The sequence below is a fragment of the Kwoniella bestiolae genome, chromosome 7, assembly GCF_000512585.2.
Source record: "Kwoniella bestiolae CBS 10118 chromosome 7, complete sequence".
Lineage (NCBI taxonomy): Eukaryota > Fungi > Basidiomycota > Tremellomycetes > Tremellales > Cryptococcaceae > Kwoniella > Kwoniella bestiolae.
In genome coordinates this window covers 1,398,265-1,423,932 of record NC_089247.1, presented here as the reverse complement: position 1 = coordinate 1,423,932, position 25,668 = coordinate 1,398,265, and the positions used below count along the sequence as shown (strand labels likewise).

The window sequence follows — 25,668 nt, the reverse complement described above, 5'->3', positions numbered from 1 at the left end:
TGTTTGCTTTCATGGAAGGGGAAGGAGGGACATATGTGAATGATATCTAGTTCAGTTTTGCTTTGTTTTGTTCCTGTTTGTCGCTTCCAATTGAAATCGATTTTTGTCATATTTTCTCTGGCTTTGGTATATTCTGGTGATCTTATAGTTCTTGGTTCTGGCTCAATGGTAAACAGCATTATACTCACGCAACACGGAAATGCATTGAAGTTGTTCAACCTGTCTGGATCTGTGGAGCTGAAGAACGAGGTGTGAGGGGATGTGCCATGCTGTGTCGAGTAGATAGATGTACACCTTGACCGTATGGGCGTGTGGGTAAAGCGGTGAGAGAGGGTATATGGTACAACTCATCCTTCATACTGTATTTTGAATATTACAACAATTGATAAATCAATTTACGAGTCTCCGCTTCAACTAATACCTCCCCTCAATCTCCTTCTTCTTCTTCCTTTCCAACTTGTATATCCTATCTTCGAGGTACTGCAGTTGATGGTGCAGGTCGATGAATAGGTCGGAAGTGGTTGATGTCTGTGCAGCATAGTGAAGATTAACGATCGTCCGTCCAAGGTGTAAAGGATCCTGCTTTACTCTGATGACAAGGCAAAGGCAGAATGAACTTACAAACTCGTTATACCTATTTAGAACACCATTCAAATCTCGTTTGATACTTGATATTTCGTGGCTGGTACTTTGAGTCTGTTTGATCGAGTCCACAAGATTGGGTTTTAGGGGAAGTAATTCTAATTTAAATCAATGACATCTGATGGATTAGTACAATACAATACAGTAGGGGACCCGCTTCATTTTGTCGATACTTGGTACGTGAGGAAGTGACACTCACCCTCCAAAGATCCACTTCCTTGTACATCCCTCTCCCTGAGCAAATCAATCTCCCTCAAATCCCTCTCTGCACCTTTGATATCACGATACGACTCCAGCACCATCGTCAATTTGATATTTTCAGGTAATAAATCTGACTCCGATACCCTCTGTTCACTCCCATCATTCTCTCCGGTCAAAGTCGACGAGGAAGGTGGATTAAGTAGGGGAAGGTACTGGTCATCTATGCGCCATTCTCATCAATTCGTCTTCCTTTTCTTCGGAGCAGTAAGAGGAAAGATACAGTTAAATGGATCACTCACACCCCTCCAATAAACGCTTTATACCCTCGCTCTCACTACACAACCTCTCGAACACCTCTTCAGCCTCCTGTATCTGCCTGGTAGCGGATTTTGTAGTCGAGTTGGATGTAGACCCTTCACCGTTACCCTTGGAGTATTGTTGCTGGTCGAGAATGGAGGGAGGAACACCGAATAATTGGGACTCGAGGGTGCGGAGCCGGATATCCAATGGAAGAACGGGGGAGTGGGCTGAGGACATTGTGAAGATGCTTCGGTGATCTGATGACTCTCCAGGACTGACTCAATACAAGTATGCAAGTATATGGGGATTATTGATATTGACTTGCGACATTGACAGTGACACTACGCGTTGCTGATATCTTCGCGAGATTGCCGCTTAACGGCCGGTACCTCTCAAGGCCAAGGACAGGCACCTACCTACCCACTCACCACGTGGCATAATGTCATTAGTACTATTGCGATTACGCATCAACATTTTGCATACGAGTAAGCTAAGACCGAGTCGAATATATCGGAGTCTCGTATCTCTTTCATTGTCCATTCCATCCACTACTGTATAGTACACTCGCCAAAGACAGAGAACAGGAGACAACTATAAAGACAGAATGACCAGTACCCTATCACCCCGGGCACTCTTCGGAGGAGCCATCTCGCTGAACTTACCCTCAGACTACCTCGATGCGAGGTGAGTAGTCAAAGCTATAACTCCCAGCACCATCTACCTCTCTACTTCTCATCTATATACATGTCCAATACTTCATCGCTGATAAAGCTGATATTGTTCATTCCGACTTCAGCGACCTACGTCAGATCCCAGATAACCAGGAGGTCTTCCTATCCTCCACATCGGACACTGCCATCGTCCTCGAAGTGCTAGGGATGGTGGAAGATGGATTGGCAAGTACGGATCTATGGGACGCGGTCAAGTGGGTACTGCTCTTCGTCTTTCTCTTTCTTTCCCGGTCATCGCACCTGTTACTTCCCTTCATTTCCCACTTCCTAAACATATAATTATAGCCAATTTCAACCTATCCTATCCACCTTGGGATACACATATTGACAAGTGTTAATCACACTTCTTCTCACATCACGCAGATTCCACTTCTCCTCGATATCTCATGACAACGCCTCCCTCCACTCCACAATCCTCACCCCCGCCCCTTCCCACCCAATCGCCTCCCACCCCACTCCCGAAGGCGAGGCAAGCACCCCCACTCCAATAGTATTAGGGGGTACACAGCGCATTCACAAATTCTCGCATAATCCCTCTGGAGCGCCTCGAGAGGGGCACGAGGGGGATATACCAGACGAAGTTTGGATAGGCGTCGCTCTATGGAGGATATGGCTTGAAGACCAGCAGACGGGAAAGAGGAAAAAGGCGGATCTGGTTTTGAGCGTTAATGTTAATTTATCTGCTGAGGGGGGATTGGGCGTGCAGGAGAAGGAGAGGGTTGAGAGGTGGTTCTTTGGGGATTGTGTGAAGAGTCTGAGGATTGAGGATTTCGGGTTGTTTGGGTATACCGAGTAGAGCGTAGGGCGGTACCGCTACAAGAGAGTGATTGTGCTTTACCAGGTTTACGATTGGGTATTGGGTTGTCTGATCAGGTCAGGTCAGTCTGGATGACCATGTCAGGCGGAAAGACCGTCTGTCAATCCAAAGATGACTCCGGATTAACTTTACTCTATACGAACCTCATAGATAGAAGCTATGTGCTACTTTGCTATCAAATACTGGTATCGGACGGATGTCACAGATAGAAATGTACTTCTACACCTCAATCCATTTCAGACTTTACATTTATGCGATCCATTCCATCCTAATAAGAAACCAAATCCAATCAATACAACTATATATATCAATCCCGTCTCCTTCATGTATATGAGTAGGTTCACTTCTAATCCAATATCCAATTCAATTCCAATAAACACAAGACCAATCAAACACATTTAAAAGTCCATATCACACCTATTAACAAATCTTTACAATCCATACCTCGGTCCCGCAAATCCAGGTGGGTCTTTCCTACCCTTCGAAGGCAAAGCCCTCGGACCCATCGGTCCACTCCCAGACCCACTGCTACTCTCCCTAGACCTATCACCAGGATTAGTCCCAAACGTAGTCGTAGTCCTAGACGACGCAGGCAAGGCATCACTCGTCGCCGTCGTGGACGTGGATGTACTAAGGTTCACACGGTGTCCAACGCCTATCTGAGCTTCAGCCTCATGGGCATTCTCCGTCGTCGTCCTCCCATCTCCATCCAGATCATCATCACTCTCATACGTTATCTCATCATCATAGCTTGTCGAGGGTACTAGCGCCGTTCTCTCCTGTTTGTCCAGTTCATCTTTCTCACCCTTTTTCGTCGAAGGGAACTTCTCAGATCGATCTTTCGATTTGGATCTTCTACCATGACTTCCCAGAGATAGATCAGGACCAGAGGGGAAATGGAATAGGCCGCTGAAACCCCTATGTCCAGGGTTGAGCTTCTGCGGTGTGGGCAGATCGGCAGGTTGAGGATGGGTGTAGGGGTCCAAATAATCTGAATTGGAGTTTGGCAAGTACGCTTGATCCCTCACTATGACTGGATTGGTGTATACCCTTGAAGAAGAAGCCTTTTCTTTTTCCTTCGAGGAGATGTCCTCTTCGTCAGCTTCCTCTATGACCGGGTATACAGATCCGCTGGAAGGTTGTCGATTTCCCATCGTGGGCATACCCGAAGCAGAAGCGGAAGGAGAAGGGGGTGGTATACTTCCTTGAGAGTGGGGTGGGGGGTGAGGTCGATAACTGTGTACGGCAGCGTCGTCGGGCTGAGAGCCATAGTGATATTGATGCACTACATCGGCTTCTTCGAACTGTTTTGATAAAGGTGAAAAAAGGATTTGGTCATTAGCTTGTGCTTTTTCAGAAGTAGAAATAGAGGTGTTCAACGTTGATAGAGTTGCAATTGAATTTGATACTCTTCGTAAAGGTGAGTTCAGAACTTTGTAAGAATTCGAATTGAATTTGATATTTGGGCTTGTAATAATATCCAAGGGGATGTATTCAAAGGGATTTTGACTTGCCTTCAATTGTGATTTTGACCTTTGGGGCGAGGGAAAGTATTGATTATGATGGTGCGGGAAACCCCCTGAAGGAGATAGGGCCGAGGGCGACTTGGCAGAGTGCAGAGAGATTTGGTCCATCGCATCGGCGGGCATAGGATTATCGGACACTGCGACCGCGACAGGTATCAGCATAACATCGCGAAGACAGACCAAATTCCTATCCAACGACGGAAGCCCCCCGTCGAGTCATGGAACCACAACAATCGGCAGGATAAATGCCTCACTCACATTGGAATCTCTCCAAATGCCCCAATCCATGCGTACTCAAATTCCCCGTACTATACCCATACATCCCCTTCCCACCTCCCAACCCAGTACCAGACGAAGAAGTCGACATCCTCCTACTAACGCTCCTAGCCCTAATGATCGATCCGACCGCCCCAAACCCTCCTCGAAGAGCGTCCATCCCTGGGTCCTCAGCCGACGTGAGCTCTCCCTTCTCGGCATCTTCAGTCTGATGTTTGGCAGCTTGCATCAGTATAGTAGATTTCCTATCTAGCTTGGTATCTAGGGTTTCAGGATCGACTTTGGATAATTGCAATAAAGTGATTCCCAAGCAGGTGACCAGGAATCCTAGGACCATGGTTATAAGTGTTACGGCGGATGCTTTGAGGCCTTGATATAGGATGAAAGAGGTTATGAGCGTTGCGGAGGAGAAGAAGCAGAAGTAGACGGGAACGACCATTGAGGTGCTGTGATGGGAGATTAGCATATACGAATTAGCAGTCTGGACGAGAAAGGAAAAGCTCACTTGAATAGCTCGAGCGCTTTATTAAGGTAATTGATTCTGTGTATGAGCAGGGTAAGCTGACATTCTTCGTGTTTTCTCAAAGGCAATGTAGCTTACTCGGTCAAAAGCGTGATCACGACAAATACGAATAAAAACCAGAAGAACCAATTCTTCACCTGGTTGTTGCTAAGAAAACGAACCGAATATCAGTAAAAGAAACTCTCATATCAGTATCTTGTACTTCACCGCAACTACTCACCCCTGTATACTCGTAACGATACTAGCCCCCAATCCCTGCGTACAACTAACGCTAATCCCACCTATCAAACTGCATATACTAATATAAGGCAACATGCTCTTCTTGCCCCACCTCGGAGCGACAAAGAAGATGGTCACCAAACTTCCTGCAATGAGTAAACTAGCCCATACGAGGAATCCGACAGATAGGAAGAGCTTCTTGAATTCGTTGATGGTCGTTACGGATTGTTCTTCGGGTGCGTTGAGGGCGAGGATGACGGCGCCCATTATGCAGAGGGTGCAGCCTATCCAGCCCTACGAAGAATTGGGTATGTCAGTTCGATTAAGAACAGAATAGCTATTTGGGGGGACGGAGGATGTGGGTCGTCATAATCTCGAGGGAGGACAATGGAGTGAGCTTACGAAGAAAGTTAATTTCTCTTTTAGCAGGAAATGCGATAGGATGGCTGCTACCACTACTGACAAAGCTCCCATAGGTGTGACCAAGATGGCTTCAGTGAAGGCGCTATATCGAAGGTCAGAAGCAGTCAGCTCCGTGATTATCTGATATTCAGCTGTCTGGTCAATCTCCTACGTTTGTCCCTACAATCCTATACTACTCCCTCCTCTCGCCTGTTTGGCCTTCCCCTATCCCCCACGACTCACGTTCCATACCACCAAAGAAGTAAACTCACTAAGCCACAAAATTACATATCTCCCCCACAATCATAGTAATCATCCCAGCCCACCACAACCAAGACTTCAAATACCCATGTCCCTCCCCCGCAACATTCCCATACTTCTTCGTAGAGTTCAACAACCCTTTCTTCTTAATCACGAAACTCGATCCGATGAGCAGACCCGATCCCACTGCTAGACATATACCTACGATCTTGAAATTAGGATTACGCGATTTATCTATCAACCCACTTGCGGCGGATGCTGAGGCGGAGATGGAGGATGTTGCTGAGGATGTTATTGAGGAGGACATCGTGCGATGGGTTGGAAGAAGAGAACAGCACCTTCTATATTGTCTTGCTATGAGATATGACTATGTTGTGATGTCTCCTGTGTCTACGGTAGATGAGCCTTCTCTTCGACGTTGTTTTATGTTGGTATCGTGTTCGGTCGATATCGCTTCGTATCCCCTTTGATTCGGTAGGTATAGGTATAGGTATAGGTATACGGGTACGGATACCGATGCACGGACTTCCTTCTTCTTCGTTCGACGCAGTCTCAGACTGAGGAAGCAGATGCAGATGCAGTGCAACGTCTATTGTTTGTCTAGTTCCGTATACGGTTGATTGCACTTGGCTACTTTCTTCTATCTTCTATTCGGACACCTTGAGATAAAGTTGGCTTGGTATCGTCGGATGGATGGGGGTATGTATATAGATATAAGTAGTGATGTGATGTTGTTTCGGAATTACTTCCACCAGTGTAAAATGAACGTGCAGAGTAGTAGTGATGATGGAATGACGTTGAAAGGTTGAGTGAGGTGAGTGGTTACCTCCTTTGACTATAATCCACTTGACTGACTCGACTACAAGATGAATGACACAGTGAGGTGAGTATCTTGACTAGCTATGCTGTACACACCCTTGCGAATGCATGCATCGATCACTGCGGGGATACCCCTTTCACCTGTTTTCACCAGTGTCGTAATGTCATGATCCCCATACTACGGTATGCTGTATGCTGTGTTGACACATAATCTGTCATAGAAAAGGCGCGTCTGTTTTTAGGGTCACACATGGAAAATATAAATACACATTCCAGACTCTTGGGTGATGTGATGTGTAGTACGTAATACTATCATTATCACCCTGAATATAATGTAATCTGTCGATCCGGTTAGAAAGGTGAGATGGTTGTAACCGGTTGATCCAGCTCACATGTGCTCGATTGAGATCATTGATGGTGAAGAGAGAGTATATGTAAACACCTTTCACTGTTCAGGTGATATCCATCACAATCAAGACTCACTACTCGTAGACATAGACTAGAGACTGACACTCACACACCACAGTACTCCCCACCACCTACGCACCATGACCCTTCAATCGATTCGAAAAGCAGCTATTATAGGAGCAGGCCAAATGGGTCTGGGCATAGCGTGGGTGACAGCTCTTGGCGGAACCCGCAAAACTCCTCATCTGGGTTTCATGAAAGTTTTGTACTAATACTATAGTATGTATATAGCTACGTATCAGCCGTCCACGCCAAAATACCAATAACGATATACGACCCCTCCTCCTCCGTTCTATCATCAGCGACGGACAAGTACAAATCGCTAATATCAAGGGACGTGTCGAAATCGCGATTGACAAGTGAACAGGCAGACGAGGCATTATCGAGGTTCAGTACGAGTCAGGGGGACGGTTCTGAAGGAGGTGGTGAGGGGAGTATAAGGGATGATGTTGATTTGGTCATTGAGGTGAGTTATGAGCCAGTTCTCAACTTCACAAACACTGACTGAAACTTATTTGCCTAGGCTATACCTGAAATACCAGCTCTGAAATTAGGTCTATTCAAACGACTAGGTAACGCATTAACCCCCTCGACGATATTGGGTAGCAATACTAGTAGTATCAGTATAACCAAGCTTGCAGCTTCTGCTGGGTCGGGGATGGGTAAAGAGGAGAGCCAGGAGAGCTCGCAGAGGGTGATAGGGTTAGTTCACCAAACCAAAAGTCTATTCGCATCATCAACTTTATACAAATAGTATCTATTCCTCATGCTAACAGATTAATCAATATACCACCGTCATAGTATACACTACTTCAACCCTGTTCCTGTGATGTGAGTCATTCCTCCTTTCACATAGGATCGGTAGTCCAAAGGGATGATACTGATTTGCCCTGGAGTTAGGAAGCTAGTCGAGATCATACCTGCACTGCAAACTTCCCAGCAAACTATCGAAAGGGCCAAAGCGTTCGGTAAAGCTTGTAAGAAAGGTGAGTCGAGCCCACCTCTGTTCTGCAGTGTGTATCAACACCACCTCTCTAATCCTGACATGCTCCCTAAATAGAAGTGACCACTTCAACCGATTCACCAGGGTTCATAGCCAACGCGATCCTTATGCCAATGATCAACGAGGCTATCATGGTGTTGGAGAGGGTGAGTTTGTGTGCGCCATGTAGACCTCTCATCTGCCTTGGACCCTTGTCAGACTGCGATAGAATACCTGCGTTGGAAAGGAAAACTGAGAGAGCAATACTGACTTTTCTTTGAATGAATTGATAGGGCATAGCATCCCCCCAAGATATAGACAAGACCTTCCAACTAGGCATGTCCCATCCCATGGGCCCCCTGAAACTCGCAGATCTCATAGGACTAGATACATGCTTGAACATCCAGAGGGTTCTACACACTGAAACGGGAGATAGCAAGTATCGGCCAGCCACGCTGTTGGGGAGGATGGTGGATGCTGGTTGGGTTGGGAGGAAGGGGGGGAGGGGGTTTTATGTGTATGATGAGAGGGGGGATGTGGTTGAGGCGAAGTGATGTAATCATACGTATTATGCTTGAGATGTTGTAGTTGTGTATTCATTTGCGGCTATCATACTGTACCACCAACGACCAACGTATATAGGTATTATTCAGATCGTATCTCCATCTCATACATCAACCGTGTATGACCAACAAACTACATATTCAAAATACAATATCAATAGACCATTAATACAAAGCAAAGCAAAACAAAAGTATCTATACGATCCCGCTCCTCAATTACAATTCACGCGGACGACTGAACCATGCAAACACATCCCATCTAACACACCTACGTTATATTCTCAGATATCCTCCAACACTCAATTCCCATCCTCATCCACCGCACCATACCCACCCGCTCCACCCCTCACGCCAAAACTCGAGCTGCTAACCCTCTTTACCCTCCTACTTCTCCCCCTTCCCCCTGCCCCTCCCTCCCCTTCCTCCACACCATCCCTCTTATTCCTATCCAACTTGACAAAAGCCATACAGATCTGAGCGAGGATCAACGACCCAGCAGCGATCGCAAATATAGTAGGAGCGTACGTCCCGACAGTAGCAGCGTACACCGTCCCAAACATCAATGGGGAGATCAAATTCGCCCCCAGCGCATGGAGGACACTTAGCGCCCCGAATAACCTTCCAGATTGGGATGGGTCGCTCAGCAACGATAATGCAAGCGAGTTTGCAGCTGGGTTGGAGGGGCCTCCGAGAGTAAGAAGGATAGAGAGGAGGACGAATCCCATCGGTGAGGGAGAGAGAGCTAAGAGGAGGTATGGGATGCTTTCGAGAATTAGGGCGATTCGCACGGTCAGTAGATCTAGGTGTGCTGATCGTTGTGGTTTGGGGGTAGATGCGGAAGTGGACGAGGTGGTTATGGCTGAGGAAGAGGGGTCTTGGATTGTTTCTTCTTCAGCTATTGTTGGATGTGATACGGCGTTGACTGTCTCCGCCTCGGCAGCGAGGAATCGAGGTTTGACGTAGTGCATTACAACTGTTTGGGTAAGGACATCAGCACATACCTCGTGTGAATGAGAGCCTCTGCAAGGTGTGGGATGGTGACTTGCCTGGTACCAAAATGATGAGAACGAAACTCCTCGAGAAAGCAGTGATCGACATGTATGGCCCAAGCTATCATCCAGTTCAGGAGTCAGCCATCGCTGATTTCCAAAGGAGAACCCCGGAGGATCTTATCCCACTCACTTGAGCAGAAGTCCAACCATACGCGTAAAATGTGAACTGGGCCTTAATACTCATTATTCCCTACAAGTCAATCCATCTGTCAGCTTAAATTCCGAACTCATTCTATATATCCCGAATGAGCAGGCTCGCAAAATTCAGATACTCCGCCGATTGTGGTGCTAAGATAGGAGAATGTAAAACTCACAAACACCATACTCATAAAGAACAGCCCCGCCCCCACAACCGTCAAATTCCAATCCCTATGCCTCTCACCCTCTTTCCTAGAAGGAATGAAAATGCTCAAAGGTTGTAAAAAACCAAACAACTTCCTGGCGAATCGCTTGAAATTGCCTATTGTCCGCTTCCGAGTTTTCGATGCTTGGTTGGTTGATAGCCTCGACCATCCAGATAACAATGGATCGGTTTCTTCCCCCTGTCCATCGGGCAGGAAGGGGGTCTCGTTCTCCCATTCTCTTTCTAGTTGATCTCTTTTCGATGCCTCTTCTTTGGCGAGTTTGGCATTTTTCGCTAGTTGTGCTCTTGCTTCGGAGGATAGGGATTCGGGAAGTAGGAAGACGATTAATGGGATGTAGAGGGTGTAGATTATCGCGTTGACGTAGAATGGGGTCATACTATCATCACCACCCATAGGTCAGCTCGACTTACAATCATAATAGAATTTACTGGCTCGCATATCATCGTGTGAGAGTTAATGGGGGAAAGGGGAGGGCGTGTCAGACAAGAGAATCAATACCCACATATCACCACTCCACGTGATCAACATACTCCCCAACACCGGCCCAAGTGCGAACCCAGCCATGAACAGCCCGCTGATCCTCGCGAAGATGGTCACTCGACTCCCATCAGGCGTAATGTCCGATACGTACGCGTTGAGCGTAGCTGATATCGTACTGTACCCTCCTAGTAGTCCCTCTACTATCGGGCCAAAGAGTAATGCTCGATACCCTCCTGGGACGAGGTAAGGGAAGTTGGCTACGACGATGAAGCATATTTCGCTGGAGGGAGTATGATGGTCAGCATGAGCTTAGATATAATGCCAAGACTGAAGAATGATGCAACCCACTTCAACAATAAACCTATCTCGACAAAGGCAATGACCTTTGTTCTACCCAGTTTATCGGATGTTTGACCCCAGAACCCGGTGGTCAGGGCTGATAATAATCCCATAGTGAGAGTCATCACTGATCACCCATCCCACGAAGGATATCAGCGCTCGTCCACACTCTCAAGTCCAGATAATCAAACCACCAAGTAGTCATAGCATCCATCATTCGCCAAGGTAGAAGTAGAGCCATACTCACACATAGTCAACCTAGCAGCAGCAGCCTGCACTTTCGCATCCTTCTTACACAATCTCGGATCGATCTCCTCATATTGTCTGTGCCCCTCCTTGTCGCTTCCATCCTTGTCTCTAGATGGCGAAGGGTCCTTTTCACCTTGATCCCCATCTCCATCTTGCGAGGGTAAGGGCTCGTCAGGTCTAGGTAAAGGTTCAGAAGGTTCCGGTCCCGGTGGGTTGATAATCACAGGTCGACCGGACGGTCCAGGCTTTGTCGAATTAGTCGAATGGTGTAGTTTGTACTCGTATAAATCATGTTGTAGTTTCAAGAACCACTTATCCGCGGGCGAAAGGATATATCCATCGTCTAATGAGATATTGGTAGAAGGTTGAATAGGGGATGGCAAGAATGGTTGTATTCTATCTTTATCGGTACTATACACATTCGTTGAAAAGCCATAAACGTTGAGCCCCGAAGTAGCTTCGCCCAATTGAAGACCATGAACGCTCGTCGAATCCTTGGTAGCTGAAGGAGGATGCGCAAGACAAGCTAGATTGACGAACAATTCCGCTTTTGGCGCGATTGACATCCCTATACAGAGGGGTACACCAATTATAAAGGGATATAACCATTTCGGACTTGCTTTCCTCCACTCTGATATATCCCCTCCCTGTCCCCGGTCCTCCTCATCATCAAATGGATTACCCTCTCCCCCAGGAGCAGAGTGGGGTAAAGGAGAGGAAATCGGGGTATTGTGTTGTGAGAACAGAGCTCGCTCGTCGATCCCGTTGGCGGACAGTCCCACGTCGTCGAATGAGGGTACGTAGGTGTGTTGTTGGTTGTGCGGTGTTGGTGTGGGGGTTGATGAGCCTGATCGGCTGTGGGGTAGGGATAAGGAAGGTCGGAGATGGGATGGGAGGGAGGGATTGGGGTTGAGGGTCGGTCGAGCGGTGGTTGATGGGGACATTGTGAGATCGGCCGATGGTCGGTGTTGATATCGTTTGACAGAGGTATCGAGTATGATGAGACAATACGTTTGATCAGGCGCACGCCACGGACATAGATAGATAGCAGCGATAGTTGTGAGGTTCCGAGACAAAGCAGACTGAAGCGCCTACTGCAACTCTTGATCTACCGAAATCGGGGACGATGAACAAGCGTGTGTTGTTGGTCCAGTGTTGAGAAAGGAACGTGTCGTTGTGAGATATCGAACACTGTTTCCTCTATGGAAAGTGCTTACACATCGTTACGATAAGCAAGTATGGGATACAAGGGTGAGTGATTCGATCATAGGATATTTAATGTGAGATCGATAAAGTGTGCTCCGTGTGATTGCTAAACATCCAACTAACGTTATCGTCATAGAGTTAACATGCCCTTCGGTCATTTCCGATGGATGCGAGGGGAGTAGGAGTACCGCATGATTCCAGCAAACAAATTGACATCATCGATACAAAAGATACGGGTACTCATTCCTATGTACAGGTATGCTTCGGATAGTATCTAGTATCGAATATATGTGCGGAAGAAAAGATAAGAGCATAATCATTCATCATTCATGTGCAGTTTAGTCATTATCATCATCATCATCATCAAGTGTCGGTTATTCCTATGAGCAGAGCATGTATATACCTTTCCCCATTCTCCACTGTTCTTTTCTAAAGCTCTATTCTCATCTTTCTGAGAAACAAAACAGGGTAGGGACAGTATCACTACGTCCTAGTATCGTTCCGTAGCTTCACCTCACGCAACGCTCACCATCCTTGTTGTACCCTTTTGTAATTCCATCAACCTCTCCCCATACCCCTCCAAAACCCTCTCAAACTCCCTACACTCCCTATCCAACCTATCCTTGAACGTCCCGCCATGCCCACGGGTCAATCCAATCTTCAATCTCTCCTCTTCCCATTCTTCTATCCTCCTCTTCGCCATTGCTTCTACCTCATCCCTCTCGCGGTATGAGTCAAGGGAGGACTTGATACCTTTCATTAGTCTGCTTATGGAGGTATGGAAGGAGGTCGTCGTGTGGATTGTATCGGATAGATTCCTTAGTGCGATAAGTAGGAGGTCGGTGTCTCTCTGTACTTTCCTAATTAGGACTGACAGAGATCGTGGGGTATTCGGATCTGGGTTGTGCGATATATGGAAAGTAGTAGAAATTGAAGGGGTTATGGGCAATAGGAGGGAATGGTCGGATGGATGGGAAGGGAGAGAATCTTCTTCGAGAAGTAATAAATCGTGAGGATCGACATGTTCCGGTTCTAGTACTTGTTCTTGAGGTGCTTCATTGTCTTTTGGAGACGGTTGAGTATCATGCGGTGATGGCGATGGCAAGTCTGCTTTTAAAGCCAATTCACCGGTCCATCCCAAACTCTCCCCTTCCTCTGCCTCTACCAAATCACTTAATTTCCCGTCTGGGCTGTCGACTGCAACGTTCCCCTCCAGCCCACCCAGTCCAGCTTCCCTGGACCAAACCCCCAAATCCCTATTCCACTCATCCCTTGTCCTCTCAACTTCATTCATCCTATTCAAATGTTTCTGCAATCTAATCTCCAAGTCTTCTCTGTTCTTCCCTCCCTCCTTCCCACCGTCCTCTTTATCCGTTATAGGATGATGATGATGGTGGTTAAGTTGACGCAACGAACCCAACAACTTCGAACCCCTCGCCACCCCCTCAGAAAGGACTATCAAAGATTCCCGTATATCCTCCTCCCTATCGTTCTGCACGGGTTCCAGCGACTTGACAGAAGATTTCATATTTACCCTCAAAGATCTACTCGAGGATTTACTAGCCACAACTCTATTGCGTATCGGACTAGTAGGTAGATTATCGATATGCTCATATCTCTCTAGATCCTCTGCGAAACTATCTTGCTCATTCAGGGGGGAGAACGAATGGTCTTGTCGGTACTCCAATTCCACTTCGTCTATCCCCCTATAAGGCGAGGTATCGTCCAGGTTCGTAGGTTCATATGACGATTTGGCGGTGCGTCGTCCATTCTCATTGGGTGGGGTACGGAGTTTGGGTAGATTGTGGGCGTTTCTGGGAGGTGTAGAGGGGTCTGAAAAGGAGGGGCCATTACGAGATGAATTATATCATTAGCTAATTTTATCTTTACATGTATCTCTTTCTAATCATTTTTCCTTTTCCGCTTGACTCTCACACAGATATTTTACTTACCATTCAATCCTTGCTCCTCTGCTTCGCCGTGCTCCAACCCATAATCCAGCCCAAACTCATCCGCCAAAGACTGACCCAACCCCACTCCATCTCCGTCATTGAGAGGCGGGTCGTCGAAAGCACCTGCCAGTTCATCTGCCAAGGATGAGAAAGCCATGTTCTGCACTTGACGCAAAAGAAACGACGAATAAACGATGAAAGAGTAGGACTGGGTCGTCGAAGCACTGAGCGATAAGTCCTGGGTATGAAAGGAGTCTGAGGCTGGGGCTGGGGCTGGGAGGTGTGAGTGTGATATCTAGGCGTGATCTATGTGTTCTACTCTATATTCTATGCTCTGTTGGGTATGATGATATCGTTACTACATGATGATCAGGAAGTGAACGATGATATGCCATACAAGTGATCTGTGCGATGTACACTATGGTGACACAGTGCAGTGATACACACGACACACAGATGAACAAAGAACGACATGGTAGGAAATGTGAAACAGTCACAGTCACTCTGGCTCATTTCGAATTCTCTTCAATCTTTCTAACAATGTGGAAGGCATACATCCTCGTGAAATTGGAAAGACCAGCACTCAGGAGTGATCGTTTGCCCCATCAGAATCCACCTGCGCGATGTATGAGAGCTCGAAGTGCAAGTGCACTGGAAAGGTGCGCGCGACATGAACATGGTGTCTACCGTCATTCACAACAGTGCCTCTTCTGTCAAGTAACCCCTAACCTGCTCTCAACTTTGTGCTCTCTACCAAGCCGAATGTCCACTTTCAAGCAACACCCCCATGACAATGCCAATGCCAATGCCAATGCCAACAAGAACCTCAGATCATCAAACCAAATCCCGCCTCGTGGTGTCAGATCATACATGCATCCCAGTCGTCCAAACCAAAAAAATACGATAACAATGCTGAATTTTTCATGGTATGTTGACGAGCAGCTTAAGATCGAGGCTTCTCCCTGTAGGTTGCAAGCAAGTTCATCAGCATAATCATCGATAACAGAATCATTCCACCCGCCCAGGGCCAGGTAGAGAGATATGATGAGGGATATTGCCAGGTTGATAAGGTGTATAGCAGCAAGAACCAAAAACCAAAACTCACTTCTTCTCCTTCCAGAGAGCGAGGAGACCAACACCAGAAACCTTGACGACCTTGAATCGCACACCGGGAATATCACCCTTGGCTTTTCCTCGTCGACCGAAACCGGAGATGAGAACTTCGTCGTTTTCATCGGTCTGCAACAAAAGTAAACTCGAGCGTCAGCGAGAGTTTACGGCGACAACAAGTACTGGCATGTAAGATGGGAAGTCGTAGGTGATGAACATCTGGGAGATGTGAGGACAGGGGGAGACTATACTGCAAAACCACAACAACACTCACAAAGTTCAAACAACCATCATTGGGGACGAAAGCGGTAACCTTCTTTCCGTTCTTGATGAGTTGGACTCTGACACATTTTCGGATAGCAGAGTTGGGTTGTTTGGCCTCGACACCGACCTGGTAAAGGGGGAGATGGGAGTCAGTATACATATTTTGAGATCACATTTTCTCTTCCATAACATCTTTTCTTGGCTCTTTTGTTCAAGCTCGTCCTCTTGCGATAACCACTAATGTTGTCGATGAATGTCCTATCCTCTTGAACAGTTTTCATGGCACTTTTCTTCCCCTAATCGAGCGATCTCATCTAAACTCGTGACTCTCCCCATCCAATTGACATCCCCTTGACCAACGCTTCCATCCTCTTTCCAGCCCAAGCCCAAACTCCAAACCCCAACTCACCTTTTCCAAAACAATACCCTTGGCGTGGGAAGAACCACCGGTAGGCGAGGTCTTGTAGAATTTACCGAGAGCCCTCTTCTTGTAGTTCTTGTCGGCCCATCGGTTCTCCCTTCTGGAAGTTCTGAGCTTTCGGGCGGCTTGTAAACCTCGAGGCTTGTTGGCTATGAGTGTGGAAGTATGCGTTTACGCATACGAGTAAAGGATATATGGGGTATTGGGTGTGATGGATAGGACATGTTGATATTGTTGAGGTGGTGATGGTGATGGCGAGCAAGAGGGGAATAGGACAAATCTAGATCAGCATCCTCCTTTCTACGACCTCTCGATCTACACAAAACCATACTCACAACCCATTTTGACTGATTTTGACGGATGAAGAAGGAGAACCAAGATAGAGCCAGATGACCTTGAAAAGCAAATTCAATGAATTGCTCACACTGCAAACCAACGAGCAACGAGCAAGGAGCGACGGTAGCAGAACGAACGAGTGTCAACCAGCCAGATGCACCAGCAACAGCAGCAGGAGTAAGGGATTCCCTTACTCACCGTACACTGGCAATTCCCACACTAGATGCCTACGATGGAGAAGTAAACCATTATACAGACGGTATTACGTGAAATGACTGAATGTGGCACCATCCCCTCGCGGCCTTATATCCGACCATCTCGCTTTATCACCGACAGGATCGGATGACCTTTGAAAGGACGGACACCTCCACTTTCGGGTATGACCGGTCCGTGGAGGGACTAATGATACGACGTGATCAACAGACAATAGCAAAGATAAGAAGCACATGGAGTAACACCATCACCACCATCCATCTGCAGTCTTATTCTCACTTCCATAGGCAGACTGAGGGACATTCAGTGGATATCATATCAGATTTTCAGTCTGCACCCCAAGATGGCACCTCTAGATTTTACTCGCTTACACCCTTCATACCAACCTCAGTTCTCCCATTTCCCTTCGAGAAGATCAACCGTCTTCTCTACAAAGGGGGTGGTAGCTACTTCTCAACCATTAGGTGGGTGGTCAGCTAGGTTGTGCATCCTGGTTCGGCTAAGCCAAGAGACGAGAGCTGATATCGAGTCCCTGTTCAGCATGCCAAGCGGGCTTGGAGATACTGAACAAAGGTGGTAATGCAGGTGAGCTGTCGTCCAAAGACAAAGATGGAATGCCCAGCCAACGAGTTTCGGACGTCGTATAGCCGATGCTGCTGTGGCTACTGCTGCTGCTCTGAACGTTACTGAGCCGTCCTGTACTGGTGAGCTGCTTCATGAATATCAGCCAGTGGAAAAGGCAGTCTAGCTCACTCCAGCTCGTCCTAGGTATCGGAGGTGGTAAGCTTACCAGAAGACTCGTTCCTTGAGTACATGAAATAGCTGACCGAATGTGCTGACAGATATCTTCTGCCTCTTCTACGATGCCAAGTCAAAGACCGTAAAAGGTGTGAACGGTTCGGGCAGATCACCCAAAGCTTTGACCCTGGAATATCTAAGAAGTCAAGGTATAACAGGAGACACTGTATGTAGAAGTTCTTCATCGGAGGAGTCTGAGGATATGGTTTAGATGGATCCCGATGCTGATACCAATAACGCACAGATCCCACTGACCAACCTCAACTCCGTGACTGTACCTTGTGCAGCGGCAGGATGGCTCAAGACTGTCTCGGAATTCGGCTCGGGTAATTTGACTATGAGGGAGATATTGGATCCTGCTATTAGATTGGCTAGGGAAGGTGTACCGGAGCATGAGCTGAATAGTAATGCTGTAAGTCTGCGAGCCAATTCCCACATACTTTCTCTCGAACAGAATGTGATGACAAAGGGAAATAGCTGATGCTGATGACCTGCCTTGTATGTGATAGTGGCAGAAATCCGAACAGCTCATCAAGAACGCTTCCGCAAACTGGAAAGAGTGAGTGTGTGCGGACCAGCTGGCGAACGAAAGCGGGAAGCATAGATCAGCTGATGGAACTGATTCATCATACGTAGGATGATGATGCCAGATGGAGTAAGTAGCTTCGCGTGGACATATAGCACACAGGTAGCAAACCTGATGCGCAATCATCCAGAACCCACCACACGCATCTCACGTGATGACTCACTCCGAGCTTGCCGACACGTTCGAAGCTGTCGCTGAACAAGGCAGAGAAGGGTTCTACAAAGGTCGTATAGCTCAAGGTGAGTCTACCACCCCTGGTATGATCAGCAAACACACAATATCGGAACAAGCCCGAGCATGTCGTACTGATTGACTATATTTCAATTAGCCATCGTTGACCTCGTTCAATCAGGAGGAGGGGCGATGACCCTCGATGATCTAGCGGAATGCGATGCCGAGGTGATCCAACCGATAAAGTACGATTTCAAAGTTGGTGATGCGGGAGATCAAGGTATATCATTGTGGGAGGTGGGTGCTCCACAGGATCTCCTTACAGCTTACCACCGCCTGCCACCCCGAAAAATTCAGGTCATAAAGCTGATTGTCCATACCCAGTGTCCGCCAAATGGTCAAGGTTTGACTGCTTTAGTAGCACTTGGGATAGTCGAAGCGGTAGAGAGTCAACATGGAATTGATGTCTTGGAGTTACCGCATAACTCGACGCTGTACTTGCATATCTTGATTGAGGCCCTGAGACTTGCTTTTGCCGGTGAGCAATATCTCCTGAAAAAGTTGTATCTGATAGGCTCATGCTTATTGGGGCATTACCATACTTGTAGACAGTAAGCATCTTGTTCAGCTATCTCATAGGTTATTCTGCGAAAATGCTGACCGTGCGGGCGAATAATAGCTAGATACTACGTTACCGATCCTGAAGTGGTACATGTTCCAGTCAAAGAGCTTTTGAGCAAGGTAAGTAGAGCTTTGCTGTTTGACTTACGTCGAATTGCTGACAAGTCAAAACGGGTATCAGGAATACCTCAACAAGCGAGCTGGTCTTATCGACTTGAAGAAGGCAGGAAACATAACCCACGGGGATCCTATCAATTCGAGTGATACGGTCTACTTAGCAACTTCAGATAAAGACGGGAATAGCTGTTCCTTCATTGCGTCCAACTATGCGGGTAAGTTTGCGATATCTGAGAACTGGAGGGATCGTCGTGTTGCACAAAAACGACCAGCTATCCTTCGAGGTCATAGAGTGGATGACTTATTTTGCCTGTAGGCTTCGGTACCGGTGCCATCCCCAAGGGAACAGGATTTACCCTTCAGAATCGAGGGACTGGTTTCACTCTGCAGGAGGGGCACCCTAACAACATAGCAGGTGGTAAAAGACCTTACCACACGATTATACCTGCTATGGTGACCCAGAATGGGGAATTGCTGATGTCCTACGGAGTGATGGGAGGGTGAGTGGCAGAGCTCCCTCTCAATCACTCAACTGGATTGGAAAGCTAACCCCGTCCCCGACCAGGTTCATGCAGCCTCAAGGCCACGTGCAAGTCCTGCTCAACAAACTACGCGGCTTCTCCGTCCAATCGTCCCTTGACGCACCGAGATTCTGCATCTCAGCGGGTCTACCAGATACCTCCAAAAAAGGTTCCGAATCAGGAGCGGGCGATATAAACAGTGAGATATGGTTCGAAGATGGAATTTCTCCCGAGACGGTCGATGAGTTACGAAAGATGGGACATCGGTGTGAGGTTGCAGAGGGGTATGCGAGGTCTATAGCTGGGAAGGGACAGATGATACAGCGGGTGGTGGATCCGAATGGACGGAGAGTCTGGGCGGCGGGGTCGGATTTGAGGGGGGATGGATGTGCTGTTGGGCAGATTTAGTATTGAAGGGTCATAATGTCATATAGGGGTTGTACTGTTTGTCTGGGTTAGTAAGAGGGAAAAGAGATATACAACTATGCATGATATTCGGATTTGATTTTGGGTATTATACATTACATTGCTTCATCGTGATTGACTGTTCTGCCTGTCCATCTTCACTCGTACACCTGAAGATCGCCAAGTTCACGATCTCCACTTATCCTGGAACTCCTGGGACTGACCAAACAAGAGATTAGCTCAACATTTGTTTGTTTTGAGTGAAGTGAAGGACTATACTCAAACTCACCTTGCCAACCAACACTTTCCAATCCACCTCTTTCGTCCCATTCAGAACCAGCACAAACCCATCTATAGGCAAAGGTTTGACGGACGGTAGGGATTCCCTTCCTATTGAGGAGACGGGGTCGGAGGGTGGGAGGGGGAGGTAGGTGAAATGGAGTTTACCGAGCTGTATTCGAATGCGAATGCGAAATACAATGATGTAAATCAATCATCAACATAGTATACCTTGTATGTCCATCCAGGCAGCCCCTAAGGGTGGAGGGAAGAAGGAGAAGGGAAAGAATAAAGACGCACCTCACATTCCATCTTCCCACCCTCATTCTCATTCCACTGACTTGCCAATCCCAATAACAATCGCCTACGTTCCTGCGTCTCCAAATACGGCTCCTCGTCTCCTTGCCCATCCTCTTCATCCTCGTCGTTCCCTACATCATCCTGGTCTTGGTCCTGATCCTGATCTTGCTGGGACGACGAGTCTTCCATAGATGCTGACGAGACCAGATGACCGTTCGGGTAGATTAATAGAGCGGTATGTGGGCCACTGGAAGAGGATGGGGAGAGTAGGGAGGTGAGGATGGAATGGATTTTTGAGGGGGATATTAACATCGTAATGGCTATTGGCTTTATCGCTCAGGTGAATTGGAATTATTAGCTTCTTGCTGAACTATGGTAAGTTATGTGAATGCAAGACAAGAAGATTAAGAATAGTTGTTTACGGTTGGCAACGAGCGGGATGATATCATCCTTCGAGCAATTCCGAAGAAAGTGGAGGTGCGGTTTCTTAGATTGAGATATTTGGTTGACCATGGGAAATAGCAGATATACATCTACAAAGATGAATGCATACTCAGGACAATTACAATATGACTACGAATGCCTAACATACTGTACAACCCAGATTATCCGACTCATTCAAGCGCAAACACACTAATACACAGACTTCACCCTCGCGCAAGGCTACCCAAACCCTTCATTCCCATACCCAGTATCCCCGCCAGACCATCCTCTATACCCCATCTGGTACTGATCAAACACCCAATCCTATATATCCCTTCTCCCAGATCATCCTCCATTCTCTTATCTTCTTTCTTGTGATGGGACAAGACATTATATACTCTCGAATGGTATTTCTCGTTGGCAGATGCAGGGTGCGTAAGGATAAACGACGTTAGAGGATACACCACGTCCACCTCTTTGGGACCATTCGGACTTGAAGGAGGACATAAGTCGATAGGTATTCTAACGGAGGGTATCGTAGTGATCTGCGCAGATAAGGAGAGATCGATAATCTGAGAATTCGGGTCGTTCATCGTTGATGGAGGGATATTGGCAAATCCTCGGGGTTTGGGTATATCATCTTCCCAATTACCGTGCGGGGCATGAGCTTGATCCGTTGTTAGCAGGGTGATTGAATCTCTGGAGCTATCAGAGATCTTTCGCCAAGCTGTCGAATATCCAGCATAAACATCAGCATGGCATTCTCTGCAATGGAATGAATCCGGATGAAATATCTCACTCACCTCTCAGCTCATCTCCATAAATATTCCCAACTCGCACCACATTGATCTTCCAATTGATCAACCAACCTTCACTTCTTCCTTTCATCCATTTCCAAACCCTCTCCACTCTATTATCCCATCTCATCCCCCTAGGATCTTTCCAAACCATCCAATCAAACAATTCCCCGAGATCATCCATTATAAAACCCAAGGTCACTTCCAAATCCTCGTCATACGTATACCCGCAATATATCGACCTATCATTATTCAACACATCATAAGATTTTAAAGGCCAAGACATGCTAAATTCCGGTGTGGGCGTTTCGGCTCGCGCAAGGGTAAATGCCTGACGGGTAATATGATCATCTGATGTGGAAGGTTGAGACAGCCCATATGGATCTGATATGGATCGAGCGTTGATTTCTTTTATAGGTTCTGCTATTCGATTATACACTTCGAATGCCATTTCGCGATAATGCGAAGGATCTAGAGCGTATTGAGGAACGAGCTGAATGACGGTAGATGACAGGGGCGATAGGGAGATGTTGAATAGGCTTTTCAAGAGTGACGATGAGATGGCCGTGATAGACGGGAGAAGTACGTATATGATGACATTGGATTGAAATTGATTCATAAGATTTGCTAAAAGTGAATTGGATCAACGTCGCTCATAAGAGTCGTATATGCGATAGGTGTACTCACCGATAGACTCTGAGAAGACTGCTGCTGGGACAGTTATGACACCTTGAATGGCACCTCCGACCTCAGCGGTATTATGAGTTCCCAGGTGTAGCTCCTATGTGAGATCAGAAATTATCAATTTGGGCTCTCCGAATGGGAAAATACAGTTTGGTCCGACCTACCTCCCAAACCCTCTTCATCTCTAAGCCAAGTTGCTTGCCCTTATCCCTCGCCTCGAAGGTCTCCTCGCACAGAATTATAGCTTCAACGTTCTTGTATCCGCCATGAGGCTGTAGACCCAGTTCGGTCCAGTATTGCAACGAAGGGGAGGCCAGATTGATCGTGTAATTATGGTACCCAGCTGAGATCTGAGGCTGTGGTAAAGTGCGGTATTTCGAGTCTGTCATATGAAGAGTTAGCCCTTCTGTTGATGTAAGAGTTCGAACTATGACATACCTTTACTCAAGTCGGAGAGTGATATGCCTCCTTCAATTATTGAAGTACCCTCGATACCACTGCGCAGAGTAACAGTGGCTGATTGATTCCTATGTTGACCATCCGACCAATCGAACATCTCCCTCAAAGCTTTATTCCCTATCATCTCTTTCACGAATCTAGTGAGGTCCAAACCCTTGTACCACTCCGAATTATCCACTTCTGCAGGTGATGTGGGCGGTAGTATCGTAAGATCCTTGATCCAAGAGGGATTCCAGTCTCTCATCAACGCCTTCGCTCGATCATCGTCGAGAACAGTATCGTATAGCAAGTAAACCCACTCCGAGGCTATACACCTGATCCCACTGAATTGGATTTCTGTGCCGTTACTTTCCGACAATCGCTTCTTATCGTTAACCACAGTATTTTCCTCTTCGTCGGAAGAAAAATAACTTGATTCAGGAGTTGGTGGACCAGTATACATCTCTTCTTCGTCAATCTCAGATATCTCTTCGTCCATCTTCCAGTCATCTGCATAAGTGAGATTAGATGACTTGGGCGGTTGAAGTCTCTCGACTAGGTCCCAATTCAGACTTGAAGGCGTCGGGGCGGGAGTAGGAAGCGAGTAAGGAAAAGGAGAATCAGATAATGGCAAGAGCGGCAGAGGAGAGAATGAAGGTGGGATGATGTCGGTGGTGAACCATTCTGAGGGCATTGGAATAGGCGAGGGTGGTTGTAATATCGGATCTGGAATGATGATAGCTGGTATGGGAGGTAGCACCTGAGGATGTGTAATTTCTTCGTCATGATGATCGAGGGTTGTATCGATACTAGCAAATGGCGGGGGCGCATCCTGCGCCTGAGGTAAATGATCGAGAGCTTCTTCTTCTAAGCTTTGATTGTGTGGTGGATTGCCATCCAGACTCAGAATATGATCACCAGGTGCGACTGCATCGATATCTGTCGAATTTGGCAGAAGATCTGATCCAATCTGATCTCCTCCGATCATGTCCTGATCCGCCCCATGCTCTTCTATGATATCCGCATCACCCGCTATCTGATCGCTTGGCGAGTCAAAGAAAGCAAAATCGTCTTCAGTGACCATCTCCTCTTTCGGGGGATTTTCTAACCCGTTCGTAGTAGACGTCGCATTTCTCGATAGCTGTCGATTCTCAACACCTGTGCTCATGAAACCCATGGGATCATCCACTTGATCCGTTGATACGGAAATCGGTGTTTCGATAGGTAAGGGAATTTCGAGCTGACCGCCCAAGATTTGATCAGGAGGTATCATTGGTGTACTAGAACCTGAATGCTCGGAGAACAAATCATCCAGATCACTCTTATCTGATCCTCCTCCGTCATCTATCACAGGTTCAGGTTCAGCAGTGATGACTGTCGATTCAGCATCCATATTTTCGTCTCCCTCATCTTCATCTTCCTCGATCTCTTGAGGAGGATCCGGCTCTTTATACGTAGATAAGAAGTTAAAAAGACCGATGGATACGCCCAGTAGATCGGAGGATTTGACTTCTATGGGTCTGATTACAGGTTTCTTCGTTTGCAGTTGGCCGGTGTTGAAGTAAGGTTGCGATAGGTGAGTTGGCCAAATGGTGAATATACCTTGAGAAGCTTGCCATTTTTCTACTATCTGTCGAGGTGTAGATTTACCCTTGGTAGAAGGCGGAGTGGTCACGGGTACCCAATATACCGACCAGTCCGATTGGGTCTCGCCTGATATCTGGGATCGCGTGCGTGCTTCGGAGCGACCAGTTTTCCATGTATGTCCTAATGCGGAGTCAAAGGTGGATGAGAGGTGACGTTCTTGTGTGGATGTAGGATTTGAGGAGGATATGTGAAGGGCTGGAAGACCCAATGGAAGGAGACGAAGAGGTGTTGGTGAAGTAGGTGAAGTGGACGAAGAGGGAGGTGATATTGGTTGGAGGGATAGAAGTAACTTGGTGGAGGATATTGGTCGAATAGCGGCTTTGAGCAGATTTAAACTATGATTAATCGTGTCAGCATGTATCTCATCTCAGATCATCATGAATGTTTCTTGTGCACTCACTTTGCACGATCAGAACCCATTAGAATCCTATTGCCCTTCTTCCAAGCCATCTTCTCCGCCAGAGCAGACGCCAATAAGTCCAGATGACGAGCAACATCCTGTGAGGTGTCCAAGGACACATTGCATGGTGCCCGACCTTCAGCGGAAGAGCTTGAATCCAGACAGGAAGATTCGTGACCATGTTTTGGGCATGTGACTAATTGGGTGATGCTTATAGGTTGAAGGGGTGGTGTTATTTCTGCATAAGATTCAAGATGAGCAACATCTTTGAGGATAAGGCATGAGAGCTCACCCTCCAATCCTTCCGGTCTATCTATCTCACTATTACTCGTAGTGAAGTACCAAAGAGCCTTCTCCCTCTTCTCGTTTACCCTCTCATTCGATATAATAGCACAGGGTTGCTCTAGACTATGCGAGATAGGCGCCAATTCATTGACATTGTCGTTGACTTTCTTCCAAGCTCTTTCGAATGGATCAAGCGCTACGTCATGAATATCATAATCGTATGGCCCAGCTTGATCCGATTGGCCAGCTTGTCTAAATCTATGAATGTATATCTGCGTGTTGGAAGAAGGGAGCTCGATGATCCATCGACCTGGAATCACGGTTGTCGGACGAGGTGGACCACCCCCCAAGAAATCGGTCATTCTGTGAGTTTGCAGTGGGAAGTGTTATATCTTGCTATGGGATGATCGAGTTGCCATGATGATTATTGTATTCAGAGTAAATAAATATTGGCTATATGCTTGAGATATGACATGACA

The 25,668-nt window shown here is 47.0% G+C and overlaps 10 protein-coding genes across 10 annotated transcripts; 3 read left to right on the top strand and 7 right to left on the bottom strand.

The window, feature by feature from the left end:
• Positions 1-414: 414 nt before the first annotated feature.
• I302_108451 (uncharacterized protein) lies at positions 415-1,380 on the bottom strand (the record flags this gene model as incomplete). The annotated part of the gene is made up of 4 exons (XM_019193777.1): positions 415-528; positions 622-740; positions 842-1,063; positions 1,143-1,380. The coding sequence occupies 4 exons, from the start codon at positions 1,378-1,380 to the stop codon at positions 415-417; spliced, it is 693 nt and encodes a 230-aa protein (XP_019043900.1).
• A 367-nt stretch (positions 1,381-1,747) lies between these two features.
• On the top strand, positions 1,748-2,670 carry I302_108450 (uncharacterized protein; the record flags this gene model as incomplete). Its single annotated transcript, XM_019193778.1, has 3 exons — positions 1,748-1,827; positions 1,940-2,068; positions 2,238-2,670. The coding sequence occupies 3 exons, from the start codon at positions 1,748-1,750 to the stop codon at positions 2,668-2,670; spliced, it is 642 nt and encodes a 213-aa protein (XP_019043901.1).
• Positions 2,671-3,122: 452 nt separating this feature from the next.
• On the bottom strand, positions 3,123-6,205 carry I302_108449 (uncharacterized protein; the record flags this gene model as incomplete). Its single annotated transcript, XM_019193779.1, has 7 exons — positions 3,123-4,354; positions 4,476-4,939; positions 4,999-5,034; positions 5,095-5,163; positions 5,237-5,529; positions 5,638-5,740; positions 5,910-6,205. The coding sequence occupies 7 exons, from the start codon at positions 6,203-6,205 to the stop codon at positions 3,123-3,125; spliced, it is 2,493 nt and encodes an 830-aa protein (XP_019043902.1).
• Positions 6,206-7,265: 1,060 nt separating this feature from the next.
• Positions 7,266-8,721, top strand: I302_108448 (uncharacterized protein; the record flags this gene model as incomplete). Its single annotated transcript, XM_019193780.1, has 7 exons — positions 7,266-7,330; positions 7,417-7,651; positions 7,709-7,887; positions 7,987-8,016; positions 8,086-8,171; positions 8,246-8,334; positions 8,461-8,721. The coding sequence occupies 7 exons, from the start codon at positions 7,266-7,268 to the stop codon at positions 8,719-8,721; spliced, it is 945 nt and encodes a 314-aa protein (XP_019043903.1).
• A 308-nt stretch (positions 8,722-9,029) lies between these two features.
• I302_108447 (uncharacterized protein) lies at positions 9,030-12,159 on the bottom strand (the record flags this gene model as incomplete). Its single annotated transcript, XM_065870675.1, has 7 exons — positions 9,030-9,703; positions 9,777-9,840; positions 9,913-9,972; positions 10,097-10,523; positions 10,650-10,907; positions 10,976-11,093; positions 11,214-12,159. 7 exons carry the CDS (start codon positions 12,157-12,159, stop codon positions 9,030-9,032), a joined length of 2,547 nt encoding a protein of 848 aa, XP_065726747.1.
• Positions 12,160-12,935: 776 nt separating this feature from the next.
• Positions 12,936-14,530, bottom strand: I302_108446 (uncharacterized protein; the record flags this gene model as incomplete). Its single annotated transcript, XM_019193782.1, has 2 exons — positions 12,936-14,254; positions 14,374-14,530. The coding sequence occupies 2 exons, from the start codon at positions 14,528-14,530 to the stop codon at positions 12,936-12,938; spliced, it is 1,476 nt and encodes a 491-aa protein (XP_019043905.1).
• Positions 14,531-15,474: 944 nt separating this feature from the next.
• Positions 15,475-16,510, bottom strand: I302_108445 (40S ribosomal protein uS12; the record flags this gene model as incomplete). The annotated part of the gene is made up of 4 exons (XM_019193783.1): positions 15,475-15,612; positions 15,758-15,874; positions 16,157-16,317; positions 16,504-16,510. 4 exons carry the CDS (start codon positions 16,508-16,510, stop codon positions 15,475-15,477), a joined length of 423 nt encoding a protein of 140 aa, XP_019043906.1.
• Positions 16,511-17,060: 550 nt separating this feature from the next.
• I302_108444 (gamma-glutamyltransferase) lies at positions 17,061-19,939 on the top strand (the record flags this gene model as incomplete). The annotated part of the gene is made up of 14 exons (XM_065870674.1): positions 17,061-17,181; positions 17,258-17,302; positions 17,365-17,421; positions 17,560-17,681; positions 17,760-17,927; positions 18,025-18,074; positions 18,152-18,170; positions 18,232-18,340; positions 18,430-18,569; positions 18,657-18,810; positions 18,952-19,013; positions 19,075-19,225; positions 19,327-19,510; positions 19,576-19,939. 14 exons carry the CDS (start codon positions 17,061-17,063, stop codon positions 19,937-19,939), a joined length of 1,746 nt encoding a protein of 581 aa, XP_065726746.1.
• Positions 19,940-20,122: 183 nt separating this feature from the next.
• Positions 20,123-20,827, bottom strand: I302_108443 (uncharacterized protein; the record flags this gene model as incomplete). Its single annotated transcript, XM_019193785.1, has 3 exons — positions 20,123-20,155; positions 20,226-20,387; positions 20,516-20,827. The coding sequence occupies 3 exons, from the start codon at positions 20,825-20,827 to the stop codon at positions 20,123-20,125; spliced, it is 507 nt and encodes a 168-aa protein (XP_019043908.1).
• A 335-nt stretch (positions 20,828-21,162) lies between these two features.
• On the bottom strand, positions 21,163-25,551 carry I302_108442 (uncharacterized protein; the record flags this gene model as incomplete). Its single annotated transcript, XM_065870673.1, has 7 exons — positions 21,163-21,665; positions 21,742-22,362; positions 22,423-22,516; positions 22,584-22,801; positions 22,858-24,839; positions 24,905-25,142; positions 25,197-25,551. 7 exons carry the CDS (start codon positions 25,549-25,551, stop codon positions 21,163-21,165), a joined length of 4,011 nt encoding a protein of 1,336 aa, XP_065726745.1.
• Positions 25,552-25,668: the final 117 nt, after the last annotated feature.